The 20,504-nt window shown below is 44.8% G+C and overlaps 1 protein-coding gene across 2 annotated transcripts in view; it reads left to right on the forward strand.

Annotated features, from left to right (window-relative positions):
- Positions 1 to 20,504, forward strand: part of Dock1 (dedicator of cytokinesis 1) — a 494,434-nt gene that overhangs the window by 409,026 nt on the left and 64,904 nt on the right. For both annotated transcript variants that reach the window (XM_060381413.1, XM_060381416.1), the window contains exons 32-33: positions 4,925 to 4,983; positions 13,315 to 13,463. In XM_060381413.1, the coding sequence (XP_060237396.1) occupies positions 4,925 to 4,983; positions 13,315 to 13,463 (208 nt within the window). The remainder of the gene's footprint in view (positions 1 to 4,924; positions 4,984 to 13,314; positions 13,464 to 20,504) is intronic.

Here is a 20,504-nt window from a genome sequence, read left to right on the forward strand (position 1 = left end):
AGACCTGATAAGCTACGGTCAGATAGAGGAAGAGGAGGTTCTCCCCTATCAGGGACTAGGGAAAGGGCATAGAGGGAGAAGAGGGATTGTGGGTGGGACTGGTAAGAGGCAAGGGAGGGAGCTGCAATGGGGATACAAAGTGAATAAATTGTAATAAATACATATAGAAATAAAATTAAATTTAAAAATTAAAAAAAAGACAAATATCTCATCCTACCCATGAGCTTGTTTCTTGCTTATCTATCCCTTCTTTCTCTTTTGTCCTAACTATCCACCCTTTGGCACTCTGGCCACATACCTTATACTCTTCCAGAACTTCTGACCAAGTCACAGGGCACCAAATCAGGGTGTGGCATTCAGTGTTCTTGATTGCTCTCCCTAATTCCTTCAACACTGCTGCTCTTTGCTTGTGCCTTGGTCATTAACACAGAAATTGGGTGCTTTGTAAAGAGTTTGCCCTTGACTTGCCATCTGGAAGGCAGGAGGCGTTTACAAGGGCATGAGGCCAGCATTTTCTCAATTTCTGCTGAGTGTCTTGTGCTGTATAACAGCATGGTCGTGAAGCATATGGAGGAAGAGCAAGGAGTACTAAGTGAGAGTGTTCGAGAGAAAGAAACAGAGGCAGACTGGCTTTATAAACACATTCTCTCTTATGACTAATCTAGTCCTGGAGACCTAACTCTATCCTATGAGAACTAACTCACTCCTAAGTGCTCTGACTCACTCCCTCAAGATCTAACCTAATCTTGAGAGAAGCAACCTAGTCTCTTGAAAGACATTTATCCATTCCTGAGGGTAGTGTTCTCATAACAGAACCACATCTACTAGGTCTCTTAATGTCAAGTTGTAGCACATAGACCTTTGGGGGCAAGAATATCCAAACCCCAGAACTCTATCTCCTCTCCTCTGGACCTCCATTCCAGGTTTGCTTAGGCTGCTTCAGCCTGTTTCTTTGTCTGGTTTGACTCCTATACACACACATCATGTACAGAGACCCCTCCAATCTCAGTCTTAGTATTCTTATTTTATTCTCTCTTTAGGGAAGCATAATCCAGATTCAAGATTCTCATTGTTTCCTGGGCCAGATACTAAGTAGATGGCTCATTGTATATGTTCCCAGGTTCACCTGCCACAATAGTGGTCACCAGGAAGTTACAATCTCTTATCTAGCAGTTATGGAGTAGGTTCTTCTTCTGAGGGAGGTTCTATTAGCTTTCAGTAACCATCCCCAGATATCAGCATCTCCTAACCTGTGTTGTAACTCCAGTCTCTGCTCATCTCCAGATTAAATTCTTTTCAGGTCTCCCGGTGTGTTTGTGATTCTTGATGTGCCCTCATAGGAACACCACTTCTTGCATTTAGGGCCCACTCTACTCCAGTGTGGCTTCATCACAACTAGGTCATACTGTACAGACTCTTTGCAAACAAGGTCGTATTGACAGGCCTCATGTGTGTAAGGTATGTAGATACTCTGTGTGATTATGGGGTTGAAGTCAGTCTCTTCTGTCATGACATAGATATCCTGAAGCCTGTAGGTCTTGTTGGAGTTCTCAGTAAGTGGTGACTAAATGAAAGCATCTAATGGCTCTTACCACCATGAGTGAGATGCTGTGGTTAAGGCAAGCCCTTTAAATTATAGCATTTCCTCACTGGAGTGTTGGTTAGGACCACCTTGCTGTCACTGTTCAAAATGGCCCCAAGACAAGCATCATGACTTGTTTCCCTATACTGTGGTCAGGTAGTTGCCTAGCTGTGCTTAGATTTGGGTTCTGGTTGGCCTTACTCCTGTGGGGGCTGAATATGGTGGATGTAATTTCCTCATCTTGGGTTAAAGATGCAGGAATCCAAGTTCATCCAGACATTAGGCCTGAGTGTAAGATCATAGGACTTCCTGGATTGGGGAAAGGCTCCCTCCCAAGCCAACTTAACTATGCTCACTTAGTGGGTAGACACACTAAGAATGAGGTCAGTCCAGTTGTGTCCTTATGACTTGGCAGAGCTAGGCCCATCTCCTCAGCACCAGTCCCAGGCTCCTCATTGGAGGAGTGATACAGCATTGTAACAATGATATGAGATGGAAGCATTTTGGAAGAAGATGTAACACCCCGTCCCCTGGAGTGCATGAAGTGCAGGGAACAATGTGGGCTTATGATCTGAGAACTTGGACTCTCTTCTCTCTCTGCCCTGTAACTCAAGCCAAGTCATCCAGCTTTTCCCCTCCAGGCTTGGGCCAGCTCCCTGACTCTGCACTGTGAAAGAGCCACTCAACTGTGATCTCCAGGGTTGCCCCCGGCTCCAAGGTCTGTCTCCAGGAAATGAGCTTCAGCCAGACACTCTCAATTATCATCATTTTTCTCTTTCAAGGGAAGAAGGTAGAAGTGTTCCCCGCAAGCCCTCTTGAGATCTGCTGACAGCTGCTACTCTGCCTGGGAATTACTAGGAAGCTTGTATGGTTCCATCAGATCTGCCTTCTTATTAAATGCAAAGGAAGGATCAAGCCTGCTGCCAGGGAACTCCAATCCTGGCCTCCACCAAGCAGCTCCTTCCTTCTCGTCTGGGTTTCCAGGCATCTTGTCTTATTTGATTGTTAAACAGTATTTTCAGCTCATTGTGCTGCAGGCCTGGCTCTCATGAGAAGCACCCCCTCTGATCATTGCTGATACTCTGGTTCTCAAATACTGCCAGGTCAAATCATCACCTGAATCAGGAAAGCAAAAGTGAGAGAGGGAGGAAACCCATTGCTCTCACCCTCCTCCAGCAAGAGAGAGGCAATGTGCTGGCCAGTAGAGACAACACTCCTAATTTCCCCAACAGCTGGCGAAAGGCAGGTCACCACCCGAAATCATAAATGTTAACCGTGCTGCTGGCAAAATGAATCCCAGGGCTTCCTTTAAACTATTAGAATTGTAATCATTACAGGACCTGAGAGAAAAAGCTGAGTCAGGGCCATCCATGCTGAGAAAGAGAGACATCCATGGGCCTTCAGTTAGATATTCTGGTGTTTTGAGAAGGGATTCTTCCTGTAGCCTGAAAGCAAGATGTTCACAGCCAGAGTTAATGCTGCTGCTTTTGTTACCACTGGCATCACTGGTGAGGGCATTGGCGTTCTGTAGCCACCTGCCACACTGTCATGCTTCCCAGTCTTGTCTGAGGCCTTAGCTGAGAGTGGCTAGCCCATTAACCTCTGAAGAAAAGATAGGGCTGGGTCTGAATGTGAGTCCCCTCCCCATGATTAATGGCAGAAGATGCCAAGTTGCCAGGCTGCCCTGCTGCCAACTGCATCTTGCCCAGGCTTTGGTGGCAGTAGCTGCCAAGAAACCTCAAAATAATGCACAAGTTAATGTGTTCAGGTCTCGGAACCCTTAAGCGATTTCAAGGGGGACTCAAGCCTGGGAGAGTGTCTCCCTGTCACATCTGACCTCAGACCCACAGGCTTTGGGGGTAGCGTGTCTTCACTGCCCGGGACATGCCTCTCATCCCTGTGGCTTTGGCAGTGAGTCCGCTGCTGGCTGAGATCCCCTGATTTACTGAGAATGCCTGTGTCAGCTCCCACTGGCTTGCTGGGCTGGGTTTGTAGGTTCCAGCTTGTCCGCAGAGGAAGTAGCTGACCTCCCAGTTCTGTTTCTCTACCTACACCTGGGTGTTCTACGCTCCATGGCAGGGGGCCAGGAAAGGATCTATATACATGTATTCATACATACATGCATATGTACATACACACATATGTTCATACAAAGTATATGTCATTATGGCATTTTATACATTCAGTTTGTTCTCGTACACCCTCAGTGCCCTTCCTCAAGACCCCTACTCTGCTTCCCTTTTTACCCATAATTCACTCCTCCTTCTATATTTTATTACCCACTCTTACCTTTCCTTACCTTTAGACCTCATCTCCTCCTTCTATCCCATTCCTATTTTCTTTATATATGCAGATAATATGGAGACCAGTCTATGTATACATATACAGCAAAGAAAATATGTATACACATACATTCACATATATGTATATGCCAGATCACACATAGAGAAAGCATGTGTGTGTATGGTTTGGATTATTACTTTTTTTTCTCCGTGACTGATATGAGCATGCCACTGTAACCCTCCAGCTATGAGTGACAGACAGATGCTTAGGGTGCAGGAGACTTTAATAGGGTGGCAGGCGGCTGGGGGTTGTTGATTTAGCAGCCAGGATGCTTGCCTGAAGAGCCGGGACACCGTCATCTGTGATCAGCTCTCGTGGCACCTCGGCTGCCACAGGGACGAACGGAGCAAGCCCGACGACGCAGCTGCTCGGCTGCAATGCTCTATGATAATTTCGCAAATTATTATTTTTAATATAATCAGCTTTTTCCTTAGGCACTAAAAGAAAAGTTAAATTGCTCACAAGCTAATAAAGGTTTATCTTCCGAAGCATCAAATTCTGTTTACTCATGAAACGCACACCTCCTCTCTTCGCCCACCGGGAAGAAAATTAGCATTTATTTTCCCAGATAAACAAAAACTGCTGCAATGTTTGTTGACATATTTGGGTATTAAGCTCTTGCTTACATTTAAAATGATATAGAAGAATGGGGAAAATTTGGAAGCAGCCTTCCCCAACTCTGGGGTTTTATTTTCCTGTGGGGAAGCTGGTTGCTCTTGGGTGCCTGGGTGTGCTAACTAACAGCAGCATGCATGGAAAACAAACTGCCTTAGGCCCAGGAGCCAGGAGACTGAAGAACACAAGCCTGGCTGTTCTTCATAGCTTCTCTGTGTTCCCTCGGGATGTGCTGTCATCTGGGATGCGCCCCATTCCCGCCTGGAGCTCTCCTTGAAATCCTGCTGGTGGCAGATGTAGTTGGAACTCTGGCACAGGCGTCGTCTGAGTTCATGATGGAAGCTCCATAGACTGACACGGCCTCTCTCCTTCCCTGGTGTCTAGGTATGGAGACATGAGGAGGCAGATTGGCTTTGAGATCCGAGACATGTGGTACAACTTGGGTGAGTAGCTGGGCATCATTTTGGGGAGAGGGTGAGCAACTTGAGTTCCCTCTGCATTGTGACATCAGCCCCCGAGATCCACTTGTCCCTGTCTCCCAGCACTAAGATGACAAGCATGAGCCTCCTTGCTCAGCTTTGTTTTATATGGATTCTGGGTTTGAACTCAAGTCCTCCTCCTATTTGCGTGGCAGGTACTTTACCAACTGAGTCATCTCCCCAGCCCCTTTGGGATATCCACACACACACAAAAAAAAAAAACCTCTATTATTCCTATTCCCAAGATAGCAATTACTGCTCCATGCACAGTTCCATTTTCAGTTAGGCAAACAGAGGGAAGGGGGAGAAAAGCATATCCCTGTGGCAAATAAGGAAATCAGAAAAGGGCCTCTGGTGTCAAGCAGAAACGTAGCCATACTACCATGGCTCCTAAGTACTACTCTGCTTCAGTCTGTGTCTGCTCCATGTCATTTACCAGACTGTGACATCTGCCATCACTCCTGTGTTCAGCTGTACAGAATCTCCCCTCTAACAGGTTTATTCACCTACTCAAAATCTGCATTTGCTTACCCTGCCACCAGGTGGTGGTAGCAGAGTGTGCTGCCGTGATCCAAGCACTGAGAGATCTGATTAATGATGATACCAAACAAATACAACTTTATCCAGGAATTAATTCATTACACAATGCTTCATCATTAGAAATAAAGAATTCTCTATTAAAATCTTAACCAAGGGCGAGCTAAAGGGACTTGCCAACAAGCCTGATGACATGAATTTGATCCTGAGACTCACATGATTGAAAGAACCAGCTCCTGAAAGTTTTCCTCTTTCTATGATGTGATGCACACACACACACACACACACACACACAAACACACAAACACACACAGATAAATGGGGTCTGGAGAATAGCTCAGTAGAATACTGACTGATCTTCCAAAGGACCTGGTTTTGATTCCCAACACCCACATAATGTCACACAACTATCTGAAACTCAAATCCTAGGGATCCAACTCCACATCTCTCCTCCTCAGGCACTGTGTGAATATGGTGTCCATATAATGCAGGCAAAATACCCATAAACATAAAACAAAAATTAAAGATAAATAATTATGATAAAATTGCTTTTTTAAACCAAAAGGACTTGTTTTCCTATAGGTAAGTTTCTTAAAGAAATTAGTATCCATCAAGAACTTCTGTCTTTAGTGTTCCTAGTGGGAGCCTGCTGGTAACACGGGGGTCCTTATTGACATCTGCCTTTTGCCCTGAAACTTTGTATCAAAGTGTTCTGGACCTTAGAGGAGTTGCCCAAGTATCTGGAAATTATCAGGGATCAGTATAGTATCTGGAAAGTGTGGCTAGGAAGATAGAAAAATGAAGTATGCATTTTGATGGAAGTGTGGTACGGGGCTCCATGGTACACAGTTCCTCACACACATGGACTATGAGCAGTCAGGAGCTGGCTCTACAGGGCCACACCTAATACTGTGATCAGCAGGATCAATGTGACCTTTTTGACCGTTTGACTCCTCACCCTCCCAAGCTTCTCAGTATCAGACATGGGGAGGGAAGTACTGTCTCATCTGAAGGAAGGTCAAAATTCCCCAATGTTCCTTGTCTTTTTTGCTTAGATAAAGAATAGATCTTACACACACACACACACACCTTTTTTTTTCCTTTTTGCTTTTGTTGAATTTTGAGAGAAGAGTCTTACTCTGTACTCCAATCTAGACTGCCTCAGCTTCTTGAGTGTTGGGTTTGCAAATGCGTGCCACCGTATCTGGCTACATATTTTGTTTTTGTTTTCTCAAATAGATCTTTACCTGGAATAGAAATGTGAAACCCCTGAGAAAATGATACTGCGAGAAACTCTATTAGTGCTATTACTCTATAGGTACTATGACTCTGTAGGTGCTATTACTCTTGGCAATGCTGATAGCCTAAGCATTTCACCTGAGGCCCCAGCTCAGCTCTTGAGCATAGAGATACAGAGTAGAGTTCCCTGGTGGAAGTGCAGAGCTCTCGGGGCAGCTGTGTCTGTAATACCCACCCAGTGCACACAGAACCTGCCCCGTCCCATTTGCCTTGGGTATCAGAATTGGAACATGGAAGGAAATGAGGCCAGGTTTAAGGTCAACCTCGAGCTTCAGAGGTGCCACTGACAATACTTAAAAATGAACACCGAGTTTGGTTGCCGGAGGAGGGAGAGACATCTTCAGGGATGTCTTTGGGCAAGGTGCGTACTCTTCACTGTACATATTCCTCACTAATGCCCTCTGCCATGACCCCCATGAGCAAAGGAAAGATGGGCTTCAGGAAGAGTTCTGCAGTCTCCACGGTGTTCTCCACGGTGCCTCCCCAGGAGCCTGCAGTCTCAGGTGTGGCTCAGACTCTTCTTTTCTGCCCCAGAGTGGTCAGCTCTCTTGACATCATGTCATTAGGCTCTAAATAAGATGAGCAGAGCTTTTTGATCCACCATGTCAAGAAAGGAGCTGAGGCGGGTCCTCCCCCACCTTGTCACTTACTAATATGATCACACGACAAACACTTGAGTGTTTCAAAGCTTGCTTATCAACTTGGACATGAAAAGGAATGGGAGATCAAAAAGAAGCCATGGCCTTCACAGTTTAAGAGCAAGGATTTGTGATCTGTAAGAAAGAATGACTGCTCGCTGTACGGAAAATGTTGTCCTGCTCCTCAGATGCAGTGTTCTCCTGGCACCGCCATCTTGTCCCCTCCAGTAAGACCCATTTGCTAAACCACGTTTGTAGCGGCTTTATTTGTAATAGCCAGAAGCTGGAAACAGCCCAGATACCCCTCAACTGAAGAATGGATACAGAAATTGTGGTACATCTACACAATGGAGTATTACTCTGCAATGAAAAATAAAGAAATCATGAAATTTGCAGGTAAATGGTGGAACCTGGAAAGGATCATCCTGAGTGAGCTGTCCCAGAAGCAGAAAGACACACACGGTATATACTCACTCATATAGATATATAACATAGGACAAATCTACTAAAATCTGTACATCTAAAGAAACTAATCAAGAGAGAGGACCCTGAATAAAATGCTCAATCCCCATCCTGAAAGGCAAAGAGGATGGACATCAGAAGAAGAAGAAAACAGGAAACAAGCTAGGGACCTGCCATGGAGGGCCTCTGAAAGGCTCTGCCCTGCAGACTATCAAAGCTGACGCTGAGACTTATGGCCAACTGTTGGGCAGAGTACAGGGAATCTTATGTAAGAAGTGGGAAATAGTAAGAACCGGAAGAGGACAGGAACTCCACAAGGAGAGCAACAGAACCAGAAAATTTGAACACAGGGGTCTTCTCAGAGACTCATACTCCAACCAAGTACCATGCATGGAGATAACCTAGAACCCCTGCACAGATGTAGCCCATGGCAGTTTAGTGTCCAAGTGGGTTACATAGTAATGGGAAGAGGGACTGCCTCTGACATAATCTGATTGGCCTGCTCTTTGATCACCTGAGGGGGGAGCAGCCTTACCAGGCCACAGAAGATGACAATGCAGACACTCCTGATGTGATCTGACAGACTAAGATCAGAAGGAAGGAGAGGAGGACCTCTCCTATCAGTGGACTTGGGAGGGGCATGCATGAAGAAGGGGGAGGGAGGGTGGGGGAGGGAGGGGCATGCATGAAGAAGGGGGAGGGAGGGTGGGGGAGGGAGGGGCTTGTGGGGGGATACAAAGTGAATAAAGTATAATTAATAAAATAAAATAAAATTTTAAAAAAAGAGAGAAGGACTGCCAGGGCTGGATTCCTGATAGGCAAATAACAGAATTTTATAGGTTTTTGTTTTCATCTTGGAGGTTTTGGTTTTTGACAAGTAAGTTCTTTGCTCTTCTTGGGATCTTCACCATGCAGGCTCTAAGAGCAGCTCTGTGCGATCATTATGGCCAGCAAGGACCCTTCTGCTGTGATCTCCAATGTTCAGGCCTGTCTGCCAACGATACTGTGCAGGCTGCTGCTCTCCAAACTCAGAGCAGCCCGTCGTGATTTCCCAGGATATGCACAGCCTATTTCCCACATAGCTTCCTGTTTTCTTTTTTCTCCAGTGGGCTCAGGTTTGGGAATATATTGGCAGGCACATGCAACCAGTTCTGCCAAGAAAATAAAAATAGAAGTCGGATCAGATGTGTTCCTCACCTTAAAATTAGTCACCTGTCACTCCACCGAATGCCTTCCCTCCGTCCTTCCAGTGCTGTGTGTCTTTGCAGAGAGAAGGGTTTCTCACACAGAGGTGCCCCAGAAGCCCCAGGGCACAGATTGGAGTCTCCTTGCTCAGTGTGGTACAAATGCAGGCACAGCCCTGCTGGGTGGGACAGGGCAACAAGCCCTTTTCTTTTCAGAACCCAGCACATCAAAGAGAAAATCAAAAGCATGCTCTTTCAAAAGAAAAGTGGAAGTGAATAAACTGTAATTAATATAAAAAAAAATAAAAATTTAATTAAGAAAAAAAAAAGTGGGAGAAAATGTGTCCATTACCCAACTCTTCAGTTTCTTATGAGAGCTGCTTGGAGGCAGCTGCAGGGCCACCTCGCCTCCCCCTCACCATGGTTCCACCATCTACTGTTGTTTATTACATCCAGCTCTCGGGAACCAGGCCATGCTCCCTGATACAGCGCTGGAGAACCAGCGCATGCTCCGTGATCCGTTCTGGCTGGAACAAAATTGTTCACAGTGAGACCTTTCTTTGGCCTTATCCAGCCTGGGCTATTTTTCATGCAAGGATCGCCTTCACTGGTGTTTGGGGGAATGTACGAAATGGCTGCTTTTCCTTGAAACGGGATACTTCATGATGAACCCTCGTGGAAGTGATAGAAGGTTCTGCCCTGTGGTCCTCGTATGTGCACAATTTTTCTATGATAAGACCTTGTTCGGTTGCTGGATCCCTGAACATCAGAGGTGCAAATATGAACATCCAGACACTGGGGATGGTGCTGCCTGGGGAAAGCCTGGCTTTCAGGGAAAGCCAGGTGTCACTCTCAGAGGATTTAGTGCTACATCCTGTCACTAGAATAGTAGCTCCTGGCAGGTCTTAACGGGGTAGAAAACACAACTAGGGGACCTAAGCTAAAACCTTTGCCTTGCACCATGGTTGTTATTGTCTCAGTTACTTTTTGTCTGCCTTGATAAAACACGATAACCAAAAAAAAAAAAAGCAACTCATAGAAGAAAGGATCTGTGCCACCTTAAGGTTCCAGAGAGAGAGAGAGAGAGAGAGAGTGCATTATGGCAGAGGAGGGATGACAGCGGTCTGCTGGAGCAGGAAGCTGACAGACCGTATTTCCATCTATACCCAGGAAGCAGAGAGAGTACACTGCAAGTGGAACAAGGCTATAAACTCTCAAAGCCCGCCCCCAGTGACGTACTTCCTCCAGCAAGGCTGCACCTCCAAAGGTTCCATAATGTTCCCAAACAGAGCAGTTGACTAGGGACCAACTGTTCAGATACCTGAGCTATGGGAACATTTCTCACCAGAACCACCACAATCATCTTGTTCTTCCTTTCTCTCCAAAGGAAAAGATAAACGGCAGGAGTCTCCTTGACTCTCATTGACCCACACTGAGATCAATCATTAGACTTCAGCTAGAAGTGCGCCAGGGTGACTGAAAACGTGGCTGTCCTAAGTAATTAAATGAATAAATATGAGCGTCAGAGAGCCCTGCCTACCTTACTAACTGAGGGACAATGGACTTGTGACAGTTCCATCCCCGGGACTGTCACAACTCAGAGGTCTCAGGCTACTCCAACCAGGTGTGTTTTCTGTACCAAAGTGAAGGGTGATGATCCCTGGGGTCACACCATCTTTCTATCTTTTTTTTTTTTCTTTTTCCGTAGCTTAGGCTTACAGTGGTGCCCCTGCAACCGTTTGTTCTGCCTTGTATATCCCTTCCAGCCTGGAACAATAAAAGCTGCAAGTGACAGACAGAACTTTATGACACTGAAATTACAGTTGATGAACAACTTGCTGTCACAATCTCCTGTTTTCTGAAGCATTGGCTCTGATATCTTTTAGGTGTAATACAAGGAAAATGTCACCTGAGAAATTGAATATAATGGCATTTTCAGGGGACCACTTTGTAGCACTTGCGTGCCTTTCAGAAGTGTTAAGCATTAAGGGAAATGGGCAGAATCACACCATTGGTGCTTCAGAAAAGGTATTAACTATGAAGCAAAAGTTGAAAATTTGGATTCTAATTAAATTCAGGTTCCTTATCAGAGATTACACGCTGTACCTGTGTCCGTATTCTGTTAAAATGTCTTTTGGTTTATGAGAACGCTCTACTTTCTTATGTATGGTTATTTATAATTTATAATAGACACATTAACTTAATGACTCTCTCGACAAAAATCTGCATTCCTTGAGCTATAAAGAAAACCAAATTCCGTATTGTGTTTCCTGATTGTGTCAAAGTATTAATAAAATTAATTAACTCCAGATCAGCTGCTGGTGTTAATAAGAAAATGTCACAAATAATTCACTCAGGCGTGTCGTTCCTCGTGCACGCTCCTGTTGTGTGCTGGCATGAGACAATGCCAGTCAGAGCGCAGTGGCTTGAAGATAAAGGAAGCATTCGGAGATGAAAGATGAGAGAGCGTCCTGGGAGCACCACCCTGGCCTCATTGTCGTGTTAGCCACCTTTCTCTAAAGGAACAGAGCTGATAGAATAAGTGTGTCTGTGCAGTGGTGGGGAAGTATTAGAATGGCTTACAGGCTGTGGTTCAAGTACTCCTACGATGGCTGTCTCGTGAGATAAAGGCCAAGCATCGTGTAGTTGTTCAGTGAATGAAACTGATGTCTCAGCAGTCCCGGCATTGGGCTGGTGTCCTGGGAAAGACCTAGAATGCTGCTAGTCTTCAGTCTTGGTTGGTTTTCCAAAGAAGTAGGTTCTAATACCAGCAGAAGGATGCCTCAGCAACAGGATAGATGAACTTGCCAGCAAGAGTGAAGGCAAACAGGCAAAAACAAAAGCTTCCTTCTTTTGTGTGCTTTTACATAGGCTGCCACTAGAAGGTGTGGCCTAGATTATGGTGGGTCTTCCCATCTCTGATAATCCAGTCAAGAAAAATTGCTCACAGCTGTTTGAGTTGTAGTTGATTCCAGATGTTGGTTGACAACAGAGATTAGCCATCACAGCCAGCTACCTCAGTGTAGAAAGGTTCTCACCTTGCCTTCCCTGGCTCTCATCAGGGCCCATATAGAGTCATCTGTGCCATTTCCTAAGCATCCTGAATTCAGTGATAGCACAGTCAAAGGAGCCCGCAGCTCACCAGGTAGTCTTGGTGGCCAATGAGCACTGGGAACACACCTCCTCAGTGCAGGGAATGCAAATGTGTTTCACCACACCTTTGCTTTTTGTTATTTTATGTTCTGAGAGTCAAACATAGGTCTTCATGCTTGCGAGGCAGGCCCTTTATCTCCTGAGACCAAAACAAAAAGACTGTTCTTCACATAAATGCGTCCCTATCAAGCAACATCCTGAGATAGTAGACCCTGCTATTTCTGCAGTCCCATGTTCCTGTAGGGGCTCTGCACCATTTCATTGCCATCCTTTCAGAAGCCACTGCTTAGTTAGTTCACAGAGGTGTCAAAAGAACCATACCACTCCACACTACCTGGGAGAGAGAATAAGCCTAGGAGATCTGCAGTTTTCCTGTGTCACCTCCCAGGCTTGTCAGATGGGCCTCTCCCAGCCCCAGTCCCCTCCTCAATCTGACAGAGGAGCAGACGTTGATCATATTCTTGACTTATGTGCTACAACTCACTTCTTTTGAAACCACCCTCTCTCGTCAGTAAACAGGAAGATGTCTTGTCTCAAAGCGAACATCCAAACAACCCCTCTAAAAGAATAATAATGAATATGATAGTACAGAGTACCACACAATGCAATGAACGAGACATGCTTGCAGGCGACAAGTGTTTAAGTATTATTTATGATTGTTGTATGTGTATGGGTCATATAGGGGAGCGGTGCATGCCATGCCACATATGTGGAGATAAGAGGATAATCCACTTTTGTGTGGGTTCTGGCACCACACTTGGGTCATGAGACTTGCTGGCAAGTAGCTTTACCTACTGTGCCGTCTTGATGGCCTGAGACACAGAAGGTCATGCATTATGGCTTGCTCAAGACTGAGTTCTGTCCACTGAGCCATCTCCTCAGACCTTCATACACACATATGGAAACTCCATTCAAAAATCCTAGGGATCTGTGTTGCTGTGTTCTGTGTTCTTTAAGCCCCTTTTGAAAACCCACCCCCCTTTTTAAGGAAAATAATAAATGTTGCATTTCTTTATTGAAAGGTCAACACAAGATAAAATTCATCCCAGAAATGGTTGGCCCAATATTGGAAATGACATTGATTCCTGAGACAGAACTTCGAAAAGCCACCATTCCCATCTTCTTCGACATGATGCAGTGTGAATTCCACTCCACCCGGAGCTTCCAAATGGTAAGGATGTAAATGTACAAAGAGTGTGAAGACCGGAGGGACAGACGAAAACAGCTGGAAGACACAGATGATTCTAGAGCTCAAGGTGACACGCAAAAACAGTTCTCCACAGCTCAAAGAAAATGCTGTGACCATCCTTACTAAAGAATCTGCCGTCTTCCTCTTTGGGGAAGGTGGCCATTGGTTTCTACCCATCTCTCCATCTCTTACTGGTTTTTATAGGTACTTTATATTAAATTCTAGATGAAAGTCCGTTGAGGCTGGAAAGAGGGCTTAATGGGTTGGTTTAGAACATTTGCTCTGAAAGCAGAAAGATCTGAGTTTGAATCCCCTGCATCCATGTAAAAAAGCATAGGGATGCATACCAGTGCTAAGATAGGAGACACATGGGTCATGGGAGCTTGCCAGCTGGCCAACCTAGCCAAAAAGGTGAGCTTTGGGTCTGTTAAGATGTTCTGTCTCAGGGAATAAAGTCTGGACACTCAGCATCCCCCTTTGGGCTCTGCAGATGGGCGAAACACTCCAGGCTCCAGCAGGTAGACTCTATACTCCCACATATACATGCAACATACCAACTCACATACATGTGTGTGTATGTGTTTGTGTGTGTGCTTTTTAAATCTGATTTTAATGGAGATATAACACTCCAGGAAGTAGGTTGACTCCTTTTTTTTTTTTTTTCCCTAGGCTACTTAAGTTTCCACTACCAATAAGTGTATTATGTGCCTGCTCATTCACATAGCTTGAATTCATGTGGAATGTTTCTCTAGTATACATACTCAGAAATGCAATTTTCGAATGAAAATGCTTTTGTACCATTTGGCGTTATTGACAGATTATTTGATATTACTGCTATAAGCTTTGACCTGCCTCCACTGCTGCTGCCTCTAACGCCTGGTTCCAGTGTCACTCCATGCTTGGTGGAACTATAAATTATAATCTAAAATGCTTTTTTTTTTTCCAGGCATAAAATTCATCAGACTTTTTCAATTTCGTACGAGTCAAGCACAAAGAAAGACTTGTGAAAACTGCTATTAAATTTAAAAAACTCAAAGGGAGAAAAATTGTTTATATAGATAAATGTCACACGTTCAGAAAACCAGAATCAAAAGCCATTAAAGCCATTTATACCATTTCTCATTTTTAAATGTAGTCTTTGGATCAAAATAAAGGTCAAGGGTAGGTAGAATGAAGACGAATGAGAGGTGGGCTTCTGCATTGGCTGTCCCTCCTCATGGGCTTTGTGCCTGGTTTCAGTGTTATGGAAGTTTCTAAATATCTTATAGTAGTAACCTTCTAAGGAGGTCCTTGAACTGTTCTGACTTACCTAGGTTTGCTAGGAAATGATACAAAGCCAATGAGAGCCACAGAGGCAAGGCCCAGTTTAAACACTTGCCTCCTCTTGAGCATTCAGACTCTTCCTTTGTTTTTGCCAAACTTCCTGAGTAATACTACAGGGAAACCATGCTCCCTGGATCCCAATTCATGCTTCACTGACTTAACACACACCTTGCTTGGACGTAGGCAAATAAAAGCACAGCCATGAGCAAGCAGATCCACAGAAGAGACGGTATCAGACTGCAGCATTTTGCTCAGAACTCACTGGCTGTTTTCCGTTTGTGTTGAGACACGAAGTTGTACGTATCAGCAACTCTTTAAGTGAAGTGGAAGGCGAAAACCATAAAGCTTGTAGAATCAACCTTGAGATTACCTGCCTTCTCTCCACACCAGAACAAATACACCAGATAATCCATTTATAAAGAGAAAGGTCTTGCTTTGGATCACTGTTTGAAAGGGTTTTGCTCATGATCAACTGTCCTTCTTGTCTGGGATCTTTAGTAAGGCAGCACAACATAGCAGGACTAGAGAAGCAGTGAACAAAGCCACTCTCCCCAGAAAGAAAGAAAAAACAAATCAAGGAAGAGCTGAGGCCATGCTCTACCTCAAAGGTGCACCTGTTGGTTTTATTGACCTAAACAGCTCTCACACTAAAGGTTTCCTGGAGACCAAGCCTCCGTTACATGGAACTTAGAGAGCACGCTAGAAATGCAAACTGTAGCAGGTCTCCTCTGTGTCAGTCTGTTCCTGGGGGTTGGGGAAAGACGGAGAACCTCTGCCTCCCAGGAAGATGCCATGCCGAAACCCTCCCCACTGCTTACTCTCCCTCTGGCATCCTGGTCACTTGGTTTTCTGGTTACAGTAGCCTTTGCTTGCCCTCTCCACCTCCTGATCGCAGTCACTTATGAAGATTCCCCATTCCTTGCCCTTTCTCATCCCCCCACCTCCATCCTTCTCTCCCTGCTCCTCCATACCAGGGCTCTCAGGCTCCACAGCACTTGTCCATTGACTTTTTCTATCCTTCTAGAGCCTTCCTGCTTTCACTCTGGCCAGTTCTTGTCAGCCTGTTCTCTTCAAGCTGTAGGCATGACCCCTGTTCCTTATAGGCAACCTCTGCAGCCATCTCCTGCACTGGGTACGTGCTCAGCCTCCAGGACACAGCTGGCTCAGCCTGCCTTTCCATCCAGGAGCTGCTGGGATGGAGATGCTTGGCTGCTGTTTAACTAATCCACCACAAATGCAATTATCTAACCTGATTAGTCACATCAGTGAGGGCTTAAATTGCCTCTACTTTTATAGCAGATGCACAAACCTAATGGAGTGAGGGGAAGGCATTAGGGCTTTTTGTTTTTCGGCAGCTTTAGTGTTTTGGTCACAGGACACAGCATCTTCTACGACTGTACTTTCATAGCAGAGAAGCTGATATGCTGATGTTGGTGAAATTGTGGCCAGCTTGTCGCGATCTCTTGTAATTGGAGGTTTGCGGTGACCTACTGGTTTCAGGGGGAAACCTTCATTTCACCCATGATCAAATAGTATCTAAACATGACTGAGGTTTTTAGAAGCACATGCTGCAAATTGGCCTTTCCAGAGTCGCCTGGAGCTGTTGCCCTTGCACTCGTCAGCCACAATGGTAGCATTTTATTAGCATGTTCTTTCCAATGTAGTTCCAGGAAGAACAGAAAACTTCCTTCAGGACTGCTGTCCCCTTGCCCTGCTCGGCCTCCCCAAGGTTCTTCTATTGGCTGGGCTCCTGTGGTGGTATGAAGGAGCAGCATAGTCACCCATTCGGGAACCATGGCCTCCAGTAGCCTATGGCAACCTTCCTAGGGCTGTATTCCTTTACCTTGGCTCATTGAGTGATCTTGGTTTCCTCAGTTCTGAACAGATCTCCGCAGAACCATCAGTTCTATGAGAGTCTGTAGGACCTGGGGATATGGCTCAGTTTGTAGAGTTATGTACCTGGTCTGCACAAAAGTTTGATCGCTAGCACTGAATAAACCAGGCATGGTGGTAGGTGTTTAATCCCACCACTGGGGAGGTGGAGGCAGGAGGATAAAAATTAAAGGTCATCCTCAGCTGGCAAGTTTGAAGCTAACCTGGGATACATGGGACCCTGGCTCAAAAAAAAAGGGGGGGTCTAGAAAAGTAGAAATAACAACAATAACAGGAAGGTCTGTGGACTCAGGGTACCTAATGCTATTAAAAGTCACATTTTTATAGCCAAGCTGTACAAGGACTGGACCCCAGTGGGTGGATCTGTGATCTAACATGACAGGCTTTGAACCAGGCAGGAGCATAGGAGATAAGAGGCAGCCTAGAGTTCTCTCAAAAATCTCTCTGGGCTGTCGACAGTGTCCGTCCTTACAGGCCAAGACAGCAGATTTGTAGCTCATTGGAAGGAAGTGGGCTGGATACTCTCTCCACACCCACACCCTATTCTTCCCCATACCATCTTTGGACTGTCCTTTTCCTCCCTGGGTGTGGGTACTACAAGTAGCCAGAGGCAAGAATACCTATGAGAGTCTTAGCCTGGGGGCCTCTCAGGTGTCCTTTGAGTGGTCTCTCCTGACCCTGTAGCAGCTGCCGTTGACAGAGGGAGTCCCCTGTCATGTCTCTGGCCTTTCTGCATGAGTGTCCCCTCAGCAGGAGTCTATTTCTTTTCTTCTCTACCTCTTTTATCTCTGACTGCTTCCAAAGCTCTAGCCTTTTGATCCATTCAGTCCTTCTAAGACCCTTCCATGATATGGTTGTCTCACCCATCCACCTCAGTTGTTCCCTCCTTTTGTTTTCACCTCTTGGTCTCCTGTCCAAGAATTCTCTGTTCCTCATCGTTATAACATGTTACTTCAGTTCATACCTGTTCTCTGTTTAAATCTTCCTTCCACTCCTTCCTGCAGTAGCATGGGAGAGGCAGAGAGGCACTGTAGAATGGTTATTAATAATTATTATCAATTCATATTATTAGTAATGCAGCAGTTACTCTTTAACCAGCTGTTTTCCTGAATAACCACACAGAGCGACTATAATTTATTTAATTAGCCCAGAGCATTATACTGAACAATAATTACTTCATCCTAAACCTCCAAGCTATTTTAGTTTTCTCCCATTCAGATTTTCCGTGTAATACTTGCTTTTTAAATCAGCTTGCTCCTGTTCATTCCTCCAGATGCTCCTTGGCCCTCTCCTCACGGCTCCATCTCCACTTCCTCTCTCTTTCTCCACCCCATGCTGGATGTGGATGTCCCACCCTATTCTCTGTATTGCTCAGCATTGGCTGGTTGGTGTTTTATTGGCACAACAGAGAACAAATGGTGGGCATGTTTACACAGACTTGAAACAAGAGATACTTAGAGTAAACATCACAATGCTGTGTCCAGATTGAAAACATCTAGTGGGGTAGAGAAATCAGCATTTGAATAAACAAGGGTAAATTTTACACAGTCCACAAAAACATTATGCCAACAAGGCATCCAGATCTTCATGTCCCATTTGTCACCCACCTCAGAACACCAGCCATAGTAAAGAGATGATGGAGCATCACTTGACTTTGCACTGACTTTTCTGCTCTCAAACTGAAAGCCTCCCAGGTGCATAACTGTGAGAGCCTCAGCCTTACACTGTGCTTTCCTTCCAAAACATAAAAATGAAAAACAAAAACAAACACACATACACACACTTTAAATTCTCTTCTGACACGTTTTTAAAGAATTCCATTTGTTATGGCTTTGGAAAACATAGCACTAGCTGAGAAATGTAAGCAAACAACCACACAGGCCACATACAGTTGATAAAAACGTGGTTGGAAAGGTGAGATCATGTTCCCAGTCATGGGGTTGTTTCATGTAATCTTCGTGAGACTTGGTAATAATATAAACACGAGTAATCTTGTCTGGTGTCATCAGAAACTCAGTTCCTGAATTCCTTCTGCAGCCTATGTCTCTAATCTTAAGCTAATAAATGGATAACCCAAGTGGATTTTGGAAGCTTCTGCCACTTGGTAAGAAAGCCAGTGCAATGTGTACGGGAGTATGAATGTGAACAAGTTTGGTGGAAATTTTATCTTGTTTATTCTCCAAACCATTTGGCAGTTTTATTTGTTGGCTTGTTTATTTGTGTTCTTTATTTCAAAAGAAAATGTGGTCATATTGTTTTATATGCTTCTAGAGAAACCATGGCATGAGGAATAGATTCGATTTCATTGAATTCATTCCCAAAGGTGGTCTGAGAGATCTTGACAGCCAATACCTTTGACTCCAAGAGTTGTGATTATATTGAATTCTGTTCTTTAAAGCCTTCCAGCAAAGGCATACTCTCCCATCATCTCCTTCAGCTAAATCAGACTTGACTCTCTCTGGGGCCATTTTCTTAGAGTTCACTGTAACTGTGCTCAGCAAAATAATAATAATAATAATAATTCTCTTCAGGTTGAGTCATAAGTGTAAGGTGTCTCTGCCTGGCTGCAGGGGAAGCCCAGCCTTGCTGTCCCAAAGGTTCAGTTTTGGGGTCTCCCAGTTCATGAGCAGGGCACAGAAGCTTCAAGGTCAGGGAGCTACTTGCTGGATGGATAGAGCAGGATATGGAAGTTTTTAAGTGTGAGATGAAATCCTAGAGATTAATTAAGTGTGTAATTGAGTTTACACAGCAGTTAGGGAAGATAAATTCAATCTACGTAAAAATATTAGTGTGTCTGAGCACAGGGATTTAAGGCCGAGTGACAGATTGAGGAACCTGTCACTGTTAGGATATCATCAGGAGAGCTTGGAGATCGAGCCTCTTGAACACTGGCTCCTGTCTGCTGAGCTTTCTTCATGGGCATATTTTACATGCAGTCAACCATCTTGCTGTTTCTCGTGCCCTCTGGTGAATCCCATGATTAAGGCTGTATGGCCTTAGCAGACTGGCCCTGCTCTATAGAGGTGCTTCTTTGGAGCTCTCTGAAACCAGGAAGTGGCCAGGCACCAAGCTCCTACCTTGCAGTGTCTTCTGAGCTTGTTTTCATGGGAACAGCAAGGGCAGGAAGTAGAGCACTGGGGAGCAAAGGGCAATATTTACCTGGAAACTCTTTTGCTGTTAGATACAGCAGGCTACACTCGTTGGTTCCAGCTCATGATAAGCTCTGAGCCTCCAATTGTATTATCTGTGTTGTCCAGATCATTGTGATAAACAATCCTGGATACAATGCAGGTCTGATTTCATACATGTATAAATATGTTGTAGTGATAGCAGTAAGGCTGGTTGGATGGCTTAGTGGGTAGAGACATGAGCACACGCACACAATTTTAGCAGTTAACCTAACCCAAAGTTATATGTTTCAAATGTATTATCACAGATTTTAAGATTATCCATGGCTGGGGTCCCTACTTCATAGTTTCTGAAATAACATTTGGTAGACCCAGAGCTGACTATGGCAGTAAGATTGGGAACCAGTATCTTTTTTCTAAGTTAGTTGTATTCACAACATCAACGCTACTGTGAAGACAGCCCGTCACCGTCAGCTGAAAAGCACCCTTCCGAATGCCTTCACTTGATGATCTCTTACATTTAGTGTTCTCAGGGGGATACAGATATCAGAGACTTGACATACTCTGTTCCATACTTTAAGCTGGATACCCCGTGGATATTTTTGTAGCTATATTGGTGATTCAGAAGAGGAAAGAAAATATAATGACTCTGCTTATTACAACAGAGAGCCTCTGCCAC

The sequence above is a fragment of the Meriones unguiculatus genome, chromosome 1 (genome assembly GCF_030254825.1).
Source record: "Meriones unguiculatus strain TT.TT164.6M chromosome 1, Bangor_MerUng_6.1, whole genome shotgun sequence".
Classification (NCBI taxonomy): domain Eukaryota; kingdom Metazoa; phylum Chordata; class Mammalia; order Rodentia; family Muridae; genus Meriones; species Meriones unguiculatus.